Source organism: Diadema setosum, chromosome 5 (genome assembly GCF_964275005.1).
Source record: "Diadema setosum chromosome 5, eeDiaSeto1, whole genome shotgun sequence".
NCBI classification, from domain to species: Eukaryota; Metazoa; Echinodermata; class Echinoidea; order Diadematoida; family Diadematidae; genus Diadema; species Diadema setosum.
This window is the reverse complement of record NC_092689.1, coordinates 43,281,602-43,302,577: the sequence shown is the minus strand read 5'-3', so window position 1 is coordinate 43,302,577 and position 20,976 is coordinate 43,281,602. Positions and strand designations below refer to the sequence as shown.

The window sequence follows — 20,976 nt, the reverse complement described above, 5'->3', positions numbered from 1 at the left end:
AACCATATCAAAATTGGAAATATCACTGAAGATGATTAATGCCCCAAATTTCTTTTGACCTGTGTAAAAAAAAAAAAAAAACAAACTGAAGAATAATTTCAATCTGTAAGGCTTTTTCCTGATTTGGGGGTAAAAATGCATTGTTAGCATGTCAAGGCAATTTCAAATACACGTACATGTACATGTACTCAAGAAAAATATGTTTTGCACAACTTTACTTCGAGTTTTTCATGTGTGCCAAATTTCTTGTGAATTGCTGAAAAACTGGAGAAGTACAAGTAGTTACAAGCCTTTTTCATGTACCTCATTTTGGGGCCATTATGTGATGTTACCATGGCAACACAATTCTCCTACTATTGAAATACCAGGGTATGTGTCTCAACTTTAAGCCCCCGTTCCACTAGTATAACAATCTGGACCCCGATCTATCTCAATCTATCAGATCGGCGGACAGCGGCGGAGAACGGCAAAACCAGAGAGGGATCGGTTTAAATCAGAAACATCGTAGCAGCAGCGTTTCAAGGACGCCCGACTGACCACGTGCTGATTCCTGAAAGAAACCCTTCAAACTCTGTTTGGCTGGGGTATGATAAGTACATATATTATACAGCATGTGAACGTTACATGCAACAAATCCATGTGCAATATTACTGGAATGTCATTCATGTCTCACACTTGTGTCACATTGAAAATATACTTAAATGACAAAATACCTATAACAATATGTCAAAAATAATGATATTTACTAAAACCTCTCTGAACTTCAGCAAAGGAATGCCACACATATACTGATGTTCAAGAGGGTAAGTTTTGATGTGCATGTACTGTGCCATTTCACCATAATCAATCCCTTTTAATTCCTGTACACTAGTATCAGAATTCCATTTTACAAGCTTGATTATCATTATTAGTTTTTGCAGCAATGGAGCAAAGATGGCATCCAAAAGGGGCAGTTCCATAAATCCATGTGCACCTATGCTGAAAGTCAATGTATTACTGTGGGTAACTTAGCAAACATCAAAGTATAAGAGAGGAACTGTGGTGAAATGCAGCCTGTATTCTTTCTCACTGTTACACACGTAGATGAGTTCAGTCACTGCCTGGTCCCCTAAAAAGCATTTAGTACATCTTATCAGATTTTATGCGAGTCTGTGCATAAATATGTGTGTGTGTGGTCTTGCTATAAGGCAGTTCATACATGTAATCGACAAAACCCGTAGGTTAGCATGCCACAAAGTTGTTCCACTGTATCACACATTGACAAATACACTGTACATCAATTTGTATCTAAACACATGTATATTTAAACTACACTTTCCCAGTGGTGGATCCAGAGGGGGGCGCACTGGGCACGTGCCCCCTCTTTATTTTTTGTTAATACAAAGGAAATAAAAAAAAATGGGGAGGGGCGTGAGCCCCCCCCCCCCCCCCCCTTAATTTTGTAATGGTGCCTCCCCTTTACGGAATTCCTGGATCTGCCCCTGCTTTCCTACTAGTAATGCGTTCCCTTGATTTGTAGGGTAGGTAGATTATAACTTTTTAATTTAGCAGTAACTGGCTGAAAGGTAGTACAAGTTGTAGCATATACTGAATATGTATTGTGAGGGTTCTTATACAGGTACATGATGATGGGCCCATCTTGAAATAAGGCCATTGTAATGCATCATTCTATTTTTAACAAAGTGATAAGAGCTGATTAAAAAGGGATGACATCGAAAGCATTCACAGAAAAAAAAGAGGGTAATAATGCACGAAAACTTTCAAGGTGACAATATTCTGACAATACCCTTACCACTGCTGTAGTATTGGGTAGCTGAACTTTAATTTTCTTAGCTGATCATTCTAATATCACAAGTCAATCTAAAGATGAAATTTGCTGACCAGCCAAGTGCCTGGAGGATGCTCAGCATGCACTTGCCAGAACTTGATCATTCTAAAAAGAGCTCAAAGTAGTATTTGGTTAATAAACCTTAATTCAAAAGTAATGTGTGAATGTATGACTTAAGAATTCTGTTTTCCTTTCTGGATTTTTTTTTTTTCAACATCATCTGTGAATAAATATGATAATGAAAATTATTTAAAGAAAAATGTTAATCTTTTGGCTACAACGTTGGAATATAACTTATCTTCACCACCCATTTGGTCTGGAAGAAGTTCTAAATTTCAAAGACCCTTAAGTATTACTTATTTTATGACTGTCTATGAAAAAAAAAAATAGCAAGTCAAGATGCACAAGTTTGTTTGTTTTATGGGTGCTTTACTTTCTTTAAACCTTGTCTGTGCAACGTATACTTTGAATTGGAGCTCATAAAAACAATGTAAGCTGTTAAGCTGTGACAGAATTCTCCAATACAATGATAAGCACTTTGGACTTTTTTCAAATTATCAATAGTGGAAAAATTTGACGTTCAACCACTCACATTACACAGGATCCCCATGTCAAAGGAGCCTTGAAGTGTTTGCAATTCAACATCACTGCAATCACAAAATGATTATCCTTATTCTGTTGATTTATTTGGTACATGAGACTCTCCAGAGGCTATCTCCCACCACAAAATAACTTTTTCTCCTCCTCTATTTCCTGCTGCCTCTGAAGGATGGCTGCATTTTGCTTCATGATCTTCTTGATTTTCTCATCCAAGGCCTTGTCCCGTGACCCTCTGTGCTCAGGCTCTGGTGACCTCTCTGACCTCTCCAGGGCAACCGTTTTCCTCTTAGAAGATGACCACACATCCCTCGTCCGGGTCTTGCGTTCACGCTCCTTGTCCCTCGACGATGGCCGATCCGCATCTCTGGACTTGACGCGCCGTCGCTCCTGCTCTTCTTCCAGGCTCGGGCTGAGCCGTCCCGCCAGGGTCTCCAACTCCACGGGAGTGGACGGCCTGTCACTCAGCCGACTCAGCAACGACTTGCTCAGCTGTTTGCGCTTCACCGGGGGCTCAGCAGCGGTGAATATCTCGCCTCTTGCTTCCTTCTCCATCTCACCTGCATCTCTTTCTCTCCCATCACCGTGTTTTAGCCTTGTGCGCTTTCTGGTTCTCTCATCGCCACCATCATGTATCTCAATGTGTCTCCTTTTCAAGCTGTCACCGTGGGGGCCAAGCTGGTCATGGCGCGGAAAGTCATCATCGACGGGATCAATGGCATCGAGTTCTATGGACGGTTTGGATGCGTCAACCTTCACGGGCCCAAGGCGTGACTTCACAGAACCACGGGGGCGTTCTGGGGATGTGGTAGCACCGAGTCTGTCCATCACAGAAATTTTCTTCTGCTGGGCGTCATCTAACATGACAGGGGAAATAAAGCCATTGCAACCATTAATTCAGACATAGAACCATTATTGTTGAACAAATTCTGGTAAATTAATGAAATTCTTGTGTGGGGTTGTTTTTTCAATCTCATTTGATTGTCAAATTGCCCTACATCGACACACATTGTAAATAAGTACCGAATTAATCAGTGTTGTAGCGACGATAAATATCATGGCATACATACTCGGGCAGGATTCGAACCTACGACCTCCTGATCACTAGACAGGCATCTTATCCACTCGACCACCCAGCTCCCGCCCAACGGCCAGTGCTGGTTCCAATCCTTATAGCATGCAGCAGGGACTGCATATTTATTCAAATTAAGCTACAAGGATTAGAATCAGCAACGACTGTTGGGAGGAAGCTCGGTGGTCACGTGGACAAGATGCCTGTCCGGTGATCAGCAGGCTGCAGATTTGAATCGTGCCCAAGTATGTATCTATGTCCACCGATGTAGGGACTTTGTCAATCAGTTGCAATAAATTCTGGCAAAATGACAGAGGTGTGACAAACAGACAAGTTTATGTCAGCATGTCAGAGACCACTGACAACTTGAAGAAACCAATTGGATGACACTACTGATGCTCTTTATAATAATCCAACGTACTCCACAGTCATCCTGCTTGATTTTGCCCCTCTTTAGCATCAGCGGATAAGTTTGCTTCCTCCCGAGGATTTCTCCAAAAGTATGGCAAATTCAAAATTCTAAAAATTATCTACATTGTAACACTCTCATAAATTCTGAACTGTAGTGTGTTAAAGATGATGCTTTTTTTCAGTACTTGCAATGTCTTTGAATTTGCATTTAATTACACTTTCTTCAGCAAAGTCACGTGACTAAAACAATAAAAAAACTAGAAATGTCGCTACGGCGACTGGTGTATGCCTCCGCCATAATGCATGGTTCTCCTAATAGGTCTATAGTACAATGTCTTGACAATGTGTGATGACAGTTTCACACAATTGGCAAAATATTTTTTGCCACAAATGTGCTGAATGTTCACTTTCCTAGAACTAGGTTCAATTGGATGAATGATCAAAACGTCAGAGTGCAGGTATTTGGGGGAACTGATGATTTTCACTTGACTTTTGACCCTTTTACAAGTTTATGCATTGAGTAATTTTCAAGGTATTGAGAAAAAGTATAATTTCAGTATCAAATGGTAAAATAGTATTATCGAAACCTGGCCTTTGACCTTTGACCCCACAGTTCCAAAGAGAATCACTGTTAGGTAGAACATGCATAAATATGTAAGTTTCATGACAATACCTTGAGTTACTTTTGAGATATGGAGGAAAAAGTGCAATTTAGCACTTTCACTTGACCTTTGACCTTTTTACCTTTGACCTTTTGGCAAGAAACTTCCCACAGAATATATATTGCATTATACATGCATACATCAAGTTTTGAAAAAATCCTTCAGGCATTGCATAAATATAAGGAAAGTAGTTATATTTTGAGGAGTTGACCTTGACCTTTGACCCCTGACCTTTGACCCATGACCCCCAACTTCCCTAGATAATCACTGCCCATCGGTACAAGCATATATACTAAGTTCCATGAAGATACCTCGAACCATTTGCGAGATATGGAGAAAAACATGAAATTTCAATTTTTTTTTTCCACAAAATAACCTGTGACCTTTGACCCTGTGACCCTGAAATCCACACAAGGTATTATCCCCCCAGGATATACCCTCATACCAAGTTTGATGCAAAACCACCACACGGTTCTTGAGATATCGACAAAAACAAAACGGGACGGACGGACGGACGTACAGACGTACAGACGTACGGACGGACGGACGGACGACCCGAAAACATAATGCCTCCGGCCACTTCGTTGACGGAGGCATAAAAACTTCAAAAAGCTTTACACAGAATATTCACATACTTGGGAAATCATTGGAAATGTTCTCAAACATGAACAAAAAATTGTAAAATATCATTTGAAATATCACTTATGCTGTTTCTTAGCAAACTCCAAAGAGGTCTCAAGAAGAAAACTCTCCAGCTACACGTATCAGTTACAAATAAGAATATTATTGTCACATGCTACCACCTATGAAAGTAGTAAAATGAATTTTAGCACTGATTAAGTGGTAAAACTGTATGCAATACACATACAATGTACACATGCAAACAGGCAAGTAGAAATGAGTGTACACCAACAAGATAATAGTTCCGTTTGCAATATACAAGAGAGCAAAAGTTTAACGTTGAGGATGAGTCCCGAGTATACTCGGACAGGTGTCTATGGGAAATACGTGTTGTAGCAAAATCAAACTCTCCTCAACGGATAAAAGATCATTGACACAGCTTACCTTCAGCAAGGGTCACTCTGCGTACCTCTGGAACAGTCTCTTCAGTGTCATCATCTGACACCCTCCTGTCCTCTTCATCCCTCTTTCTCCCTATCCTCTCCTTCAAGTCTCTCCTATGCTTTGACTTCTTTTCCCTTTTCTGATCCCTGTCCCTCCGATCAGAGTCCACAGTTTGCTCTTTTTGTGATCGATTTCTTTTATCACGAGAGCATTTACGATCCCTTTGCTCCTTGTGTTTATCTGTCTGAACAATGCTGCGCAAACCCTGATTGACACCTTCACTTTCGGACTCGGAACTTTCAGACACAAAATCATGTTTGGAAGGCAGCTTTCTCTCAACAGCAGGATTATCTACATTGGTTCCAGGCTTCCTCTCTGGACGATCATTTGCAGCAACATCTCTCGGATGTCTCCGGGGTTCACGTTCGCTAAGTCTTGGTCTATCTCGACTGGAGCTGCGCTCCTGTCGATCGAGATGTCTAGGCAGATGGGCGCGGCGTGGTCGCTCACGTTCCAAACCACGATCATCCCGACCTCTATGTGAGTCTCTGTTGGATGGCACTCTTAGTTCTCGTGTGCGGTCACCCCCATTAGGTCTCCGCCGTGGTGGGCCATCCGAATACCCCTCCTTGGGGAATTTCATGGAAGTGATGAGGCGTGACTCGGGGAGGCTTATGGCTGGTTTGGTGTCACTAGTGGAGTTGTGTTTAAAGCGAGATGTTTCACTTTCAGAGTCAGAGTCACTTTCCATGGCGTGAGAAGTCTCAACCTTTTCATCTTCCTCAACCTGATCAGACTTGTCTGCCTCCTCTTCAGTTTCCTCACTAGATAGAGAGATATCACTTTCACTCTCTGGAGCAGGTGCACCTTTCTCTATTTCCCCATTAGCCTCACTGTCTCCCTTGGTGTCTGACACTGCGTGATCTTTGCTCCTACTGCCATTGTCTACTTCTGACCTCTTGACATCTTTCAGTGTTAAAGTCTTATCTTTGATGTCCTGGCTAGCTTTCAATGTTAAGGTCCTATCTTTGATGTTTACGCTAGCTCCAGAGGCAAATTTACGCTGCCTTGCTTCAAAAGTCTTGCTATCAACACTTGGCTTCTCCCTCTCATCTCTCTTCCGCCGGTCAGACTTATCTTTCAAACGGTACTCTGGAGAGGGCAGTCTCTCTTTGCGGCCTGTCTCGAGTTCTCTTCGGAGGTCATGCCTCTGTCTTTCCCTAACTCGGTCTCTTCTGTACCCATCATCTCGCCTGTCCCTCATCCCATGCATGTTTCTCTCCCGCCTCCTGTCTCCATGGTAACTGTCATCACTCCTGTGATGTGACGCTTCTGATCTTTGTTTCCTATCATGTCTCCTACTGTCTGATGTTCTCTGCCTATGGCTTTCATTTGCATCACCTGCTTTATCTGTTCTTTCAGATATCTTCCGGTTTTCTTCACCAGAACTCTGTTTGACATTATCTCTTCTCTCACTTGGCACATCCCCATGATTTTCAGCAAGACTTTTGGCACTTTTGTCATCATCTCCTCCTTCACTCTCTTCACTCGCAGAAGATTGCTTCTCACTTTCTGCTTCTGATACAGAAGAATCATCATTCTCGTCAGCACTGTCCGAGTTTGCACTGGCTGAACGTTCACTGTCACTCGCTTCAGAATCATCTGAGTTGTGCCTGGAATTGCTCTTGACGGATTCTGGAAGGAAATCATCCAAGTCACCGTCCGATTCGGAGTCTGAGCTCTCAAAGCGGCTAAACTTTGTGCTTCGCTCTTCCTTTGCAACATCACCAGTATCAGAATTATTCCCAGTACCAAGACGGGTTGTAGTTTTAACAGGTGGCTTGGGAGGTTGGGAAAAGTCCTGCAGTGGTATTGTGATCAGATTTCCACAAGTCTCAACCCGGTTTCTGGGAAGGGGTTGTGGTGGTGGTGGTTTGGGTTGTGGTAGAAGTTGGACTTGCGGATTAGGTTGGTGAGCTGGAGAACCGGAAACTGGAGTTGATACCTGGAACAAAATACAGGGACAGGGATGAACATGCGGATATCTAACAAACTGTCTACCACAAAGTACTGGTGCAATACTGCATGGTAAAGGCTGCCCACAGCCACCACTCAAGGGAAGTATTACCAGAGTATACTGACTAAATGAACTGGGATGCCTCCATTTCTCATGCTATCATTGTATCTACTGCTGCAAGAAATGGCCCTTCATTTACATTTTTAAGTTAAAGCAGATTTTGCGGCAAATATATCTGTGCGTTCAGTGAATGCAGAAATATTAGTCAAATATATCAGTGATAGTTGAGAAAAATCAGACACATGTTAAGAAGTAATGAATATGTACAGTTTTGGTCAAAACTATGTGCCATCATTGCTGGATACTATGGCTGCAAAAACACCTATCACAGTAGTTGAATGATAAAAAGATTATAAAGACATCATACGGCTGTGTCTCCTTTACAAATGAAGGCAAAACAACAGAGGCTTTGTTAACCGTATTGTCTAATATCCGACTCAAATAAGTGATATAAAAAATACAGTGCTTTAAATGTTCTTTACTACCATCTTACAATTTGGGTGACCATAAATTTGGCCACTTTGTGAGAAGCAGAAAATATTGCAGACAGAAAATAATTCTGCGCATACGCCAATGCGCTGTACTCTGTCTGGAGTCTGTGGCTACAAATCAGATCAGAATACTGTTTATGGGGATACAAGTTTTAGGTAGCCACTGAATATAAGCTATCATGTCACACATAAAGCTTCTCTAGGGTACAAGGTTTGTAGATTGTGACGTCTACATGAAGCAGCTGACTGTTACAAATACATGGCCACATAAGAGTTTGACGGTACTTGCACTGTGGGAGATTTTGACATGAGTGGCTGCGGTGACCCACTGTTCACACCTCAGTCTACCAGATATGTTATCGTTGCCGGTGTTAATTGACAAGATAGAGTGAACCTACAGAGTAATATCGCACTCTGCATCACATCATACTAACAATACCTTGAATGACTTTATACTGTAAACTTATCCAATTCAAAGAAAAGAGTCAAAATGTGCCTGTATACACAGTACAGCTGTAGCTAAAGTTTCTGGGCAGACAGTGCTTTTTCACCTTCAATTTTGAGAAAATACCCCAGTATAGCTGACCAAACTAATTGTGTACTAAAATCTTAATAATGATGCTGTGACTTTGTTGTATAATACTGAGAAAAATTACTGAAAGATAAGTTCTTTGCAAAAAGGCAGTAAAATGTGGGTAACACATTAGAGAAATTTCTAACACAATCAAAACAAAAGAAAATAGAAAGAATGATTGGGTATCAGAATACAAGGCGTGTCATTCAACAGGCTATCTTGGTCGTGTGATTAGATCACAAATACTGCTACTTACTGTCTAGCACGCAATATGATGTGCTAATTGTAACAAGAATATGGCCAATGATATAAGTACAAGGTGATGGATTTTCTGTTTGGATGGGTTGAGGTCAGCATTCATTACTCTTAACCCGTTGAGGACGAGTCCCGAGTATACTCGGGCAGGTGTCTATGGGAAATGCGTGTTGTAGCAAAATCAGTCCGTCCTCAACGGGTTAAAAAGCCAGGACTCACTATAATACACAACTGAAATCACTTCACTTGATTTGCTACATACAGTATGTCCCCCCCCCCCCAAAAAAAAAAAAATAAAAATAAAAAATAAAAAAAAAAATAAAAAAAAAAATCAGATTTTTACATTGATAACTCCCAATATGATTAAATCGTCTGAATGGTATTTCAGCATCTTAAAATATAACATCTTAGCAATCTTTCACAGAAAACCCCATACAATTTGGTTAAGTGGTCACAGAGAAATGTGGATCGTTGTAAAGCATGTCATGGGTCTGATTCTTCCAAGTCTAGCAATTGAATGCTCTTGGAACTGCATATTAATGTGTGAACACAATGGAGAGAACTTGGAGGGAAGGGATTCCTGACATGCTCTACAAAAATCCTCGTTTCTCTTTGACCACTGAACCAAATCGGATGGGGTTTTCTCTAAGATGTGGGTAATAAGTTATCTAGGTTCATATCCTTGTATTTGGATTGATTCAATAGTTTTAAAGTTATCGTTGTGGAGGGTCCCGTTGTAATTTTGGGGGGGGGGGGGACATAAGGTGCAGGTAAGATGGGGTATAAAACTGTGCCGCAGAGATTCCCTTTCTTCCTTCTTTAACGTTTCTGAAACCAGTAGGGAACTTTGGACAGGACGTACATGACTCACATTGGTGGAGCCACCCTCTCGTTTACTCTTCAGGGCTGCCAGACGGAGAGCAAGCAAGTCCTCCTCCTCTTCCTCCTCATCCTCCACCTTGGGAGATGCTGTAGAGTCTGCTTTATCACCCGCACCGCTGGGTTTCTAAGATCGCATCGGCAAATTGAATAGATGGGTTAACACATTCAAATACTTATCAGTCATGTGGCAATGTCTTGTCGGGCTCTTTGAAATCTTCAATCCTCGCATGTATGAAAACCGAAGTTTACCATGATTGAATATGTAGTAAGAACAGATCTGACAATGGAAGATTCCATACAAATCGCTAACTTGTTGAATGTCCAACATCTTTCCTTTCTTGGAAGGTACAACTGTACACTAACAATTATTTGCAATATAAACAAAACAAGAAGTTAAACTTGGAATTGGATGATTGACAAGGGTCTTTGAAAGCCAGTTTGTTGCTGATACATATAATAGAAACAACATACCAATAACAAACCACAGGAAGCACATGTACACTCAGTGCATTTTAGAATGATTGATTCTGTAGGCCTATAGATTGTCACTATCAAACACACAACATAACATGGAGAATATGTATACTTGACTTGCATGTACCAAATGTAAGATTAGTGCATACATGTACTTTCGTCAAACACAATACAAACATGATAAAGTTGTCTGATAATTTGAGTGCAGCTAAGTTGTAAACATCCTGTGACCTCAAATGAATGATAATTCACTAGTTTGTGCCAAAAGACGAATATACTATGAGTTACAAAAAGAAACAAAAAATAAGTACATGTGAGTCCTTAAAAATTAGATGAGTAAAGAAGGTCATTAAGCAAGATGCTTTGTTCGACAATCAGCACAACCGAACATATGTACTGTTTGGAATGATTTGCACAAATGCAAAGTTACTGGGAATTTCAAGTGTAAGCACACTTGGGTGGCACACTTCATGCTTTTGACACATGATGGTAGCAAAATTCTCTCAATCTTCAATTCTCCACTGTAGGGCCTTGGATGTACAAATGCGGATACATGGGAGATCCTCTTAGCACAAATCCACTGGTAAAATGAGTTTACACCTGTACATGCACAATTCTCACTTTACAAGAGAAACCAACATCTTGTTGGCAATAGAACTCTTGCCCCTCTGGTTTGAAAAAATGAAAATATTTATAACAAAGTACGGCAAGTTCTACAAACAGTACACATTGATACATTTGGGTAGTCTTGTAATGAAAATGAGTTGGCCCATCAGGACATGTGAACCACACAAATATATTCTAATCTGACATTACTCACTGACATGGACACATTTTCGGTATACACCAACAGGGTATTCTCAACTGATTAGTGATCTACTGGGCACTAAATCAGCATACACTTTACACAACTGCATGAAGAATAAATGAAATCTAGAATAAAAATAACACACTTGTTTGTGTAACACACTTGTTTGTGCTGCACATTTGAATGCATATCCTTAATAATACAGGCATTTTATGTAATGCAGTCAGCACTACATTGATGTTTTAAAAACACTTACCGATTTCAAAGATGCCAATACAGCAGATCTCAGGGATTCCAGTTCAAGATCCTATACAACAAATGACATTAATCATGAATGAAGAAGTAGAAAGAGCAATGGGAAAGCTGCAATTGCTCACAACATGTTTAGAGTCAATCACTTTGCACAACTGTACTGTAAAAGTGGAAATTTCGCGGTGTCGAAATTTTCGCGCATTTTGCGCAACCAGAAGCTAGCGCGAAAATAAAAGCATGCGAATATTTTTGCATGCCATACGTTTCAGTAGTTGATGTCTTGATTCCACGGAATTATGCGAAATTCTTCTTACCCTGCCAAGCGCGAAAACTAAAATATCCACTTTTACACTACTATGTGATATTACTATGAAGAACACAAGAACAAGCACGGTTGGTGTTGATGCTTCAACACTACTTTACATATTTACTTAATAGTAGATAGAACTTCAATTTTATTTTCATTAGAAGTCTGTCTGGACATGGAAGATATGAGGGTTAATTTTGACTTTAAATGTTTAGTGGAAGGTGAACAAACCGAAATGGAAAATGTGTGGCAGGATTTTATTCCAGAGATTTGGAGCAGCAAATGTGGTCAATACATGTACAGTGTATTAAAGGGATCATATAGTTTTGGTTGAGAACTAATTTCAGGTTTCTAACATTTTTTGGTGAGATAACGAGAAACCCCTTATGAAATATGAAAGAGCATGTAATTCTATGAGGAATTCAACGTTTATTTGATGAAAATTGGTTTTGAAATGGCTGAGATATCCAAAAAAGAGCGATTCTAACAAAGTGTGTGACCCACACTTTATTACGATCGCTTTGTTTTACTTTAATTTTGGATGTTTCAGTCATTCCAAATCCAATTTTCCTCAAATAACCTTTGAATTCCTCTTAAAATGGTATGCTCTGTACTATATCTTAAGTGTTTTCTTGGTATCTCGCAAAAAGTTAAAAGCCCAATTCTCATCTCCACTAATACTGTACCATCCCTTTAATATATGAATAAGTTTACCGGTAACATTACCTTTTTTTGAGAATTCTGAGCTTCAAATGCTTTTGATATGGTATTCAAGAGTGTAGTCTTGCGAAATTGTAACATGTATTGTACATGTAATATTGCTTGATTAACCTATTGAGGATAGACTGATTTTGCTACAACACAGATTTCCCATAGGCACCTGCCCGAGTATACTCGGGACTCGTCCTCAACAGGTTAAAGGAACAATACTGGCAAGAGTTGCTGGCACATCTGACAGCAGTGTATTTTGCTGTTGTAATACTTAATCATACAAATTTATGAAAAATTATCAGTATATTGTACACATAGAATGGTGTAGTAATCAGTCTAGAGAAGTCTAGATTAGAAATCTAGTCTAGTGAGTAATACTAGGACACTAGTAGTACCACAAGTACAGTACCATAGTTATGGGTAAACTCGGCCACTTCAGTTCGGGAAACCCACTCACAAGGGGGGCCCCTCCTTATAAGTAACCCGTCCCCCTTATAAGTAACCCCGTCCCCCTTATAAGTAACCCCCGGGGCACCCCTTATAAGGAGTCTCCACGCTTTTTTGCAATGCAACGCGAAAATGAAAGGACTGCGGCAATTCGCTTGATTATGTCCATAAAGCTTCACAAGTTTCCTAGTTACGAACGAAATTTGAGCAAAATCGGTTCGAGGCATCATATCTAAAATCATGGATTTAAATGCGATGTCAAACGACCCATGCGAATGCTGAAATGCGAGCGACTACTGGCGTGAGTGTCGCCAGGCGCGGCAGCGCGGCAATGCTTGAGTGCAGACGTGGCGACCGAGTACGTACTCAGTCGCCACGTCTGCACCAAAGAGTATTGACCGATTCGGGTTCGTTGAGGGCAGCAGACATTTTATGGCACTGGGCGCAGCCATGAGCTCAAATTGCGGTGTCTCAGCCGACCCCCCCTGCTCTCCCCCACCCCACGGGCAACATGTTTATCGCGCACTTGTAACAAAGGTTCGCGCACTAAGCAAGCATTCGCGCACTCAGTACGAGACGCCCATTGGCTAAAACAACCATGCATCAGTTTCTCATTGAGCGCGCGTGAGAGGGGTGGGGAGTGGGAAGGGGGGGTCGGCTGAGACACCGCAGTAATGGCGCTGCCCATGCCAAAAATACACATAGCGCGTCACAGAATCGGTCAATAGAAGCGCACGCATCGTGCGCTCTATACTCTTTGGTCTGCACTCAAGCATTGCCGCCCGCCGTGCCTGGCGACACTCACGCCAGTAATCGCTCGCATTTCAGCATTCGCATGGGTCGTTTGACATCGCATTTAAATCCATGATTTTAGATATGATGCCTCGAACCGATTTTGCTCAAATTTCGTGAGTAACTAGGAAACTTGTGAAGCTTTATGGACATAATCAAGCGAATTGCCGCAGTCCTTTCATTTTCGCGTTGCATTGCAAAAAAGCGTGGAGACTCCTTATAAGGGGTGCCCCGGGGGTTACTTATAAGGGGGACGGGGTTACGTATAAGGGGGACGGGTTACTTATAAGGAGGGGCCCCCCTTGTGAGTGGGTTTCCCGAACTGACTTGTAATGCGCGCGCTGAAGGCCGAATTTACCCATTACTACAGCTGTAGATATAATTACTGCTGTACACTCACTGTAGATGTATGCCTACTACTGAGTAGAACTAGATCCCTCTAGAGATCCTATTTATTTAGTACAGTACTCTCTGAGTATTTCACTGTAGAACACCTACATATTCAAATTAGGCATGTTTGTACTTCAACCCTATTGTAGGTATTCCTATAACATGATTTTACATTCTAAAAACAATTATAAGAGAGGTAGACAGACAAGGCATTTGTCTAACAATACATGTAGACAATCCTCACACAAGCAGTGACAAGACCACTTGATAGCTTGACTGAAAAAAAAAAGGGGGGGGGACAGGATCAGCCAGACTGAGTTTTAGACCTGGCTTTTGATCATGATTGATAGTGAACAGTGATACACCATGGCATGTGACAAGGGACAATTGCTGGCAAACAAAATTAAGACACGAATGACAATAACGCTGAATATTAACGATTAAAATGTGTAAATAGCCTGCCTGCTACACACAGTCTGTCACACGTATGTAACTTGCACTATTCTACACACATTGCATGCAAATCCGTATCGCAGGCGCAGGGCAGGTGTTAGTGGGGCTTTGTGCCCTCACTGCGCCGAGGTCTAGGGCGTCACAACTGCACAGTTGCCGCTCCAGCAGGACTACACAGCAGCGGCAACGAGGGACAGCGGTGCCGTGTACTGCAGTTTGCTGTAAGCAGCCAAATCTCGTATAAACGACGGAAAACAATCACAATAATAGCAGACATAACATCGGAATGTGCAATAATAACTGAATTCTAATATCTATCACAAATCAACTGAAAGTGATGAAATTTCACGGAAAATTACTTTACCTCAGTGTCGGAAGCCATGTTTACTGAGTCGCAAGGGCTTATGAGATGACTGCACTTTGCTTCCGTTTTTACGTAGGCACTACGTTGTTAGTGCAGCGAGAATGGAGAACAGCGAAAAAAACGCGAGGCTTCGGGAATACTGTTGTTGTTGTTTAATTCTTTTTATTTTGGGTGGCATTAGAAAAAGAGCAGACGAGTGGCTCGAAATGTTGTTGGTGAAAATTGATAACTCGATTTGAGCCATGCTATGACGCTATTAAAGTTTCATTCAAGGTTTCCGTTCTTCTATAGAGTGCGGAATTCCGAAATAAAAGGGAAATTGTGTTGAGTAACTAACCAAATATACACCAAGTTTCTTGGGTCTTATAGGCATATGTAGACTTAAAATAAAGTTGGAAGTATCACGTAGAAGGGAAGTTGAGAAAAGGTATAAAAAAAACAAACATTGGTATAGGCCTTATACATGTACTTTTTTGTAGACTCCAGCACATTTTGTGTAAAAATATCTCGCGAATGTTGTATTCTACATTCATCCTCCCCTATTTCTCTTCCTGCAATTTGGTATGGGCAAACACATGCCAGTCGCACCTTAAAAAAAAAAGTATTCAAAATAAGTTTGTTCGAATAATAGTTGGTGCATCCCCTTGAAATAATTCTGAAAAACATTATCATGAAATGAAACTTATGACAATCCATGATATAATATTACTTTTTCAACAAGGTGCTTTTGTGTTCAAACTATTAACAAAACCATGCCATCCTGTTTTAGAGACCTTTTCCCCTCATCAGAATTTCCATAATTACAGCACACAAGCATCGGCTTGTCTTGCAAGATAAATCAATGTCATACCACAACATTCGTTTTATGGACCAAAAACTGTGGAACTCACTTGCACATCACCAGTGCCTCATCTATGAGTGTATTTAAGAGCAGATTTAAGAAATACCTGTTGTCAATACACTGTAGAAAGGTTTTTGGCCAAAAGTCTACTAAAATCATTCTACAGCTGAGAGCGCACGCTGCCCGCACACACAGAACGCCAAGGTGCACGCTTTGAATTATTCATGAGCCTACACGGTCTGCCACACACGTCGTGCACACAGCAGTGATACGGACTGGTCCATTGTCGAATATGGGTAAAATGCTGCAGAAACAACATAGGGGCAGTCATAAACATAGCATTATATGGGTTAAATCTACATTGACAACATGAATTACATGCTTTTCATGAAATTGTTTACATTATCTGCTTTTTAACTGACCACACACTCACACACACACATATACGCACACACTCACTGAGGTATCAATCTTATCTTGCTGACAGTCGCTTTCTGGTCATGTGCAGCAACTTCAGTAAATTAATAGCAAAACCCAAGTACACTCTAAAAGATGCACAAATAGAAACTAAAAGCTGATGTAGTGTAGATTCACAATCATGTTGGAATGTTGACCACTGCAAGTTCCACCGGCACTGCGCACACTGCACTGTGCTTCATGCTCCACTCGCGGTTACCTGGGCACGTTCACCCCCATTACACAATGGTGCACTCTGCGTATATGTGCTTGCCGAGAAAGATATGATCATCGAACATCATCGAAGAAGAAAATTCCCGTTTTCTATATCTTCTCAGCAACATATAAAGTCATAACTGGTACAGTAGGTGGTCAGTTAATACAAGGGTTCACCGCTGACTTCAGGAAACTTAGAAATGAGAAATACATATCCAATTTACGTTATAACTCACGGTATATGAAATCATAACTCGTCCAAATGCAGCCACGAATAAACAGTGACGTCATGTTTCATATGATAATGAGCTTCTCTGAGTCGCTGATTGTTATTGGATTGAGGACGGGACCTTCTCAGTTTTTTGCCAATTCCGACAAGACCTACAATCCAATCACAATGAGTTTGACATATAAGATAGAGAATTTTTTGGCGCGTAATATGGTAGAAGCCACAGCTTCATGTGCCATTCGGTTGCGGAGATACAGCCTTTCAAATAGGGAGGTATCACTGCATCACACGGCGAATACTTCAGGAAGTGTGTACAATCCTATGGGGCAGTTATTCTGAAGTGAACTCACAAAGCTGTTTTTGAGCAGCCAGTCCGACGTAATTAGAAGTCCATTTATCTTCTAATTTTAGTATTCTACAGAAAAATGTCCTAAGACTAGAAAACCGCTAGCCACAAGTCCACGGACATTACTTACTTTATGATATTTTTCCGTTAATGACAGTAAGTCGGGTTTTGCTTGTGCGTCTCCATAGGTTATAACACAGGGTGCGCGCGCGCGTGTTCTGTGTGTATTAAAAGAGACAACCTTTCCATATGAAGTAATATCTGCCAGAATTGTTGGTCCAGGGCCCCGTTTTATCAAAAGATATAGGCCTACTTAGTAGTCGATTGTAAGCTTCCTTACCACACAGGCTGCCATAAATAGACTTATCTGAAAATAGATTAATCAACTATGTAATCAATTTATAAAACAGGGCCAAGAGTTGATAAACGAGCGTAAATGTACATTTTATTTCTTACATTGCAATGTCTGTGAACCCGTACCATGCTTATTTTTCTTCTTTTTGAGGGTTTGTGTGTGTTTGTAAATAATTTTGCGTCAATTGAATTCAAACTGATTTACTGTATCAGGGCATCCCAACACAAGTTACCTGGTATATAGGGTAACTTCTCGGGCTATGTCCTCATCATCAGGGGGGCGTTTCATGAAGGAACTTGTCGGATAAAATATCTGACAAGTCAATTATATCCGACAAGTTTTGAGAAATTCTTTAGTCTGATTGGCTGATTTCTCTGAACTTGTCGGATATAATTGACTTGTCGGACATTTTATCCGACAAGTTCCTTCATGAAACGCCCCCCCAGATCTCTGTATAGAGCTATCGTATCATTTGTCTTTGCGATTGATATGATCGGAATGGAATAAATGTATTTGAACTTTTGAACTAGGGCCTACCAAAATAATCATGGCCGAGCTGCCGGCTAGATAGGATTGTAACAGGGGTGTAATACAACACTATTCAATATAGCACAAACACATTCCCCGTGATTTTTATTTGATTTCATTCAAATCAATGAATGGTATAAAAATATATAGGACTCCAAATATACAGGGCCTATATAATATCAATTTTGTAATGCACGTACACAGACATTGATATATACAGTCATACACAAGTACACACACACACACACACACACACACACACACACACACACATAATTATGTATAAGTATACGCACAATTGCATATTCTGGAAATTCTTTCACCTTATACTAACTTACAGTATCTTTATTTTGAACAAATATTGAGGTGTAATTAACACACATCATGCACTCACAAAGGAGCAAAGATGCACAATACGCAAAATACAAAGTGAAAGATAATCTCTGAGATTTGCTTTTACAAAATAAAAGTTTCTATGTATGGATATGTTATACCTACTTTATTGGAATGAAACGGAATTAGACGAAACGTACTGCCTTCAATCATCTCTACGGGCAGAAATCACGAAACTTATCTTTCTATCGGTGCGTGGTTCTAAATGCTGAATATAATGCAAAATGTAGCACATCAGGAGAGATGGTTTACATGAACTGGTTAACATACAGGTTTCATGAAACACACAGATGTGATGGACTAGTAAGTGAGGTCGAATCTTCCAGGCACGAAGTGCAAAAATAACCCAAAAGTATAGATAGATAACTCCAAACAAAAACAAAAAAAAATGTAAAAGTTACGAAGAAAAAATAATGTAAGGGATTCGTCTGCCGTGTTGTAGACTCTTACTTAGGACCTAATTAATGTCAAGAGTTAGAAACCAGAGAATGATGCGATCACCGACAGTGTTGATGATCATTCCAATCATTCCATAAAAGGGACATTTACCCCAAAATATGAACGTGCTATACGCTGTAAAACCAGAAATATTATCGCATCCACGAAATTTTCGCGGAGCCAAGGTTCTCGAAATTAAAATACACACGAAAGGTCTCGTCTACTCTACACATGCATAAATAGTAGGAATGCCGGTATAGCAATTTGCGAAAATTTCATGCCCCGAAAAGGCCGTCGGCTCCAATGCGCATAAATTGCATGCTTTGTTTTGTTTTTGGTTTTGCTTTTTGTTTTTGTTTTTGTTTTACAGTATGTGGATTCAGTGAATGCAGTAATAATTACTAGTATATTGTATACAGCAGCATAATGTTTGAGTGAAATCGGACAATAGGTTTCAAGTTATTAATTTTGTGAAGTTTTGGTTAAATCCATGCACCATCGTCGCTATAAGAAGATTCGTTATGTCACAGTATAAGCAACGATATGCCCATAAGAAATTATACAACAGAGAGGATCCAACGTTATCATAATTTTTTAGTACACTACTGAACACTTGACATGTTTATAGACATCAACTTCGGATCCCTGCCTTCTTCAGGAGGCAAGTGGACTTCCGTTCATCTTACTTTAATCAAGTAATTTCTTGGTTAAATTTTTGTAAATAAAAAAAAAAATGTAAATGTGAATATAGATCGAGGCATCAATATCATATGCAATATAATTATACGTATTCAATTCCAGAAATATTGCTTTGTGAACTTTGTGAACTGCCTTCAATCTTTGTGATAACTCAGTTTAAAGGTGTAAACATTTGTATATGTCTGGTGACACAGAGACGTACCATATTGACTAGCCATGCTATCAGTTGAGTCTTTAATAGTGTATATCGGTAACTCTTTTATAGATGAACTGAAATCATGACTTGTACGCGTACTGTCTCAAAGATGTTTTACTAACCATACTTACATCGAGAAAACAAGATAATTAATTATATCAACCAACCGGGTTCCCTATACAGCAGTGAATTTTCCATTCTATATTATCCTGAACAGAATGTACCAGAAATCGTCAATACTTGAATTCATATTTTCTGTAACATTTGTATGATTTTAAGACTGTCTTGTAGACGATTTCGCATCTCTTTGAAGTTGTGCCACCTTACATGAAATTATGGCTTTGAATGCTGTTTTGTACTGCGGATGCTTGAAGGCATAAACAAGAGGATTCATACATCCATTCACCAGGAGTAGAACGCCCGAGTAGAGGGCAGCCTTTATGTTGGTCTGCAGGCTGAAGACAATCGCAGCTGGCATAACGCAACAAAAGAAGGCGCAAAAAATGACGAAGAGATTTTTGGTGACCTCAATTTCCCGCCTGTTGATCTTGACACGCATTCTCTCTGCAGCGGTATCACCCTGGCGGAAAGCTGTAACCGTCAGTGCACTGGACCTTTGATCCTCTTTACCCCTTTTAGGAACAGCGGGAGACTTATCTTTCGTGATCGACAAGAGTTGTCTATGATGATGTCGAACGTAACGAAAGATGTCGATGTAACATGCTGATGTTATTGTGAATGCCGGCAGTAAGGTCGTGGTTGCCATTACCGTAGAATAAGAATCCGGAAGTGTACCATCTTCGTAAAATGCGCATAGAAGTGTCGGAGAAGTGTATCCAATCTTTCCAGGCCCGAAGTAAGGCACAGCCACACACGTAAAGATGCTGTAGAACCAAACGACGAGAATCATCACAAAGACGTTTTCTCTGCTGTACACTCTAGCATACACATACCGAGCTTTCGTGATCAGAATCCAGCGATTGATCGCGATCATCGACAGAGTAAGAGCGCTTGTTCCAATCGAAGACATCATCGTACCCCCGATTATCTGGCAAACCCAATTCGGGAGAACTTTACCTCTCAGCGTTACGAGGGCCTGGAACGGTAGTGTCGAACATGACAATAGGTCGTTGATGCTGAGGCTGACAACGAGAACATTCGTTATCGTCTTCAGTTGGGGAGAAACGACCACGGCAAGTGCAACAAGGAAGTTTCCCACGATGCCGCAGAGAGATATCGTGGAGAACGCGGCTGACACGAACAGGAGCTCGTTGGAGGAAAACAACTTGGGGAATGCTGGCTCAAATAAGAGCACAGCCGTGGTTGAAATGTTTTCGAAGAAGATGTTCGATCTTCTGTCGGCCATG

At 40.6% G+C, this 20,976-nt stretch overlaps 1 protein-coding gene across 2 annotated transcripts; it reads right to left on the bottom strand.

Moving 5' to 3' along the window:
* Positions 1–1,467: 1,467 nt before the first annotated feature.
* Positions 1,468–14,942, bottom strand: LOC140228325 (uncharacterized). Of its 2 annotated transcripts, none has more exons than XM_072308552.1 (5): positions 14,913–14,942; positions 11,453–11,503; positions 9,895–10,038; positions 5,636–7,640; positions 1,468–3,282 (listed from the first exon to the last, which is right to left on the bottom strand). In XM_072308552.1, exons 1-5 carry the CDS (start codon positions 14,928–14,930, stop codon positions 2,540–2,542), a joined length of 2,961 nt encoding a protein of 986 aa, XP_072164653.1. In that variant the 5' UTR covers positions 14,931–14,942; the 3' UTR covers positions 1,468–2,539. The 2 variants fall into 2 exon arrangements, with proteins under 2 accessions (XP_072164653.1, XP_072164654.1); XM_072308553.1 differs by having other exon boundaries at positions 9,904–10,038.
* Between the last annotated feature and the right edge of the window lie 6,034 nt (positions 14,943–20,976).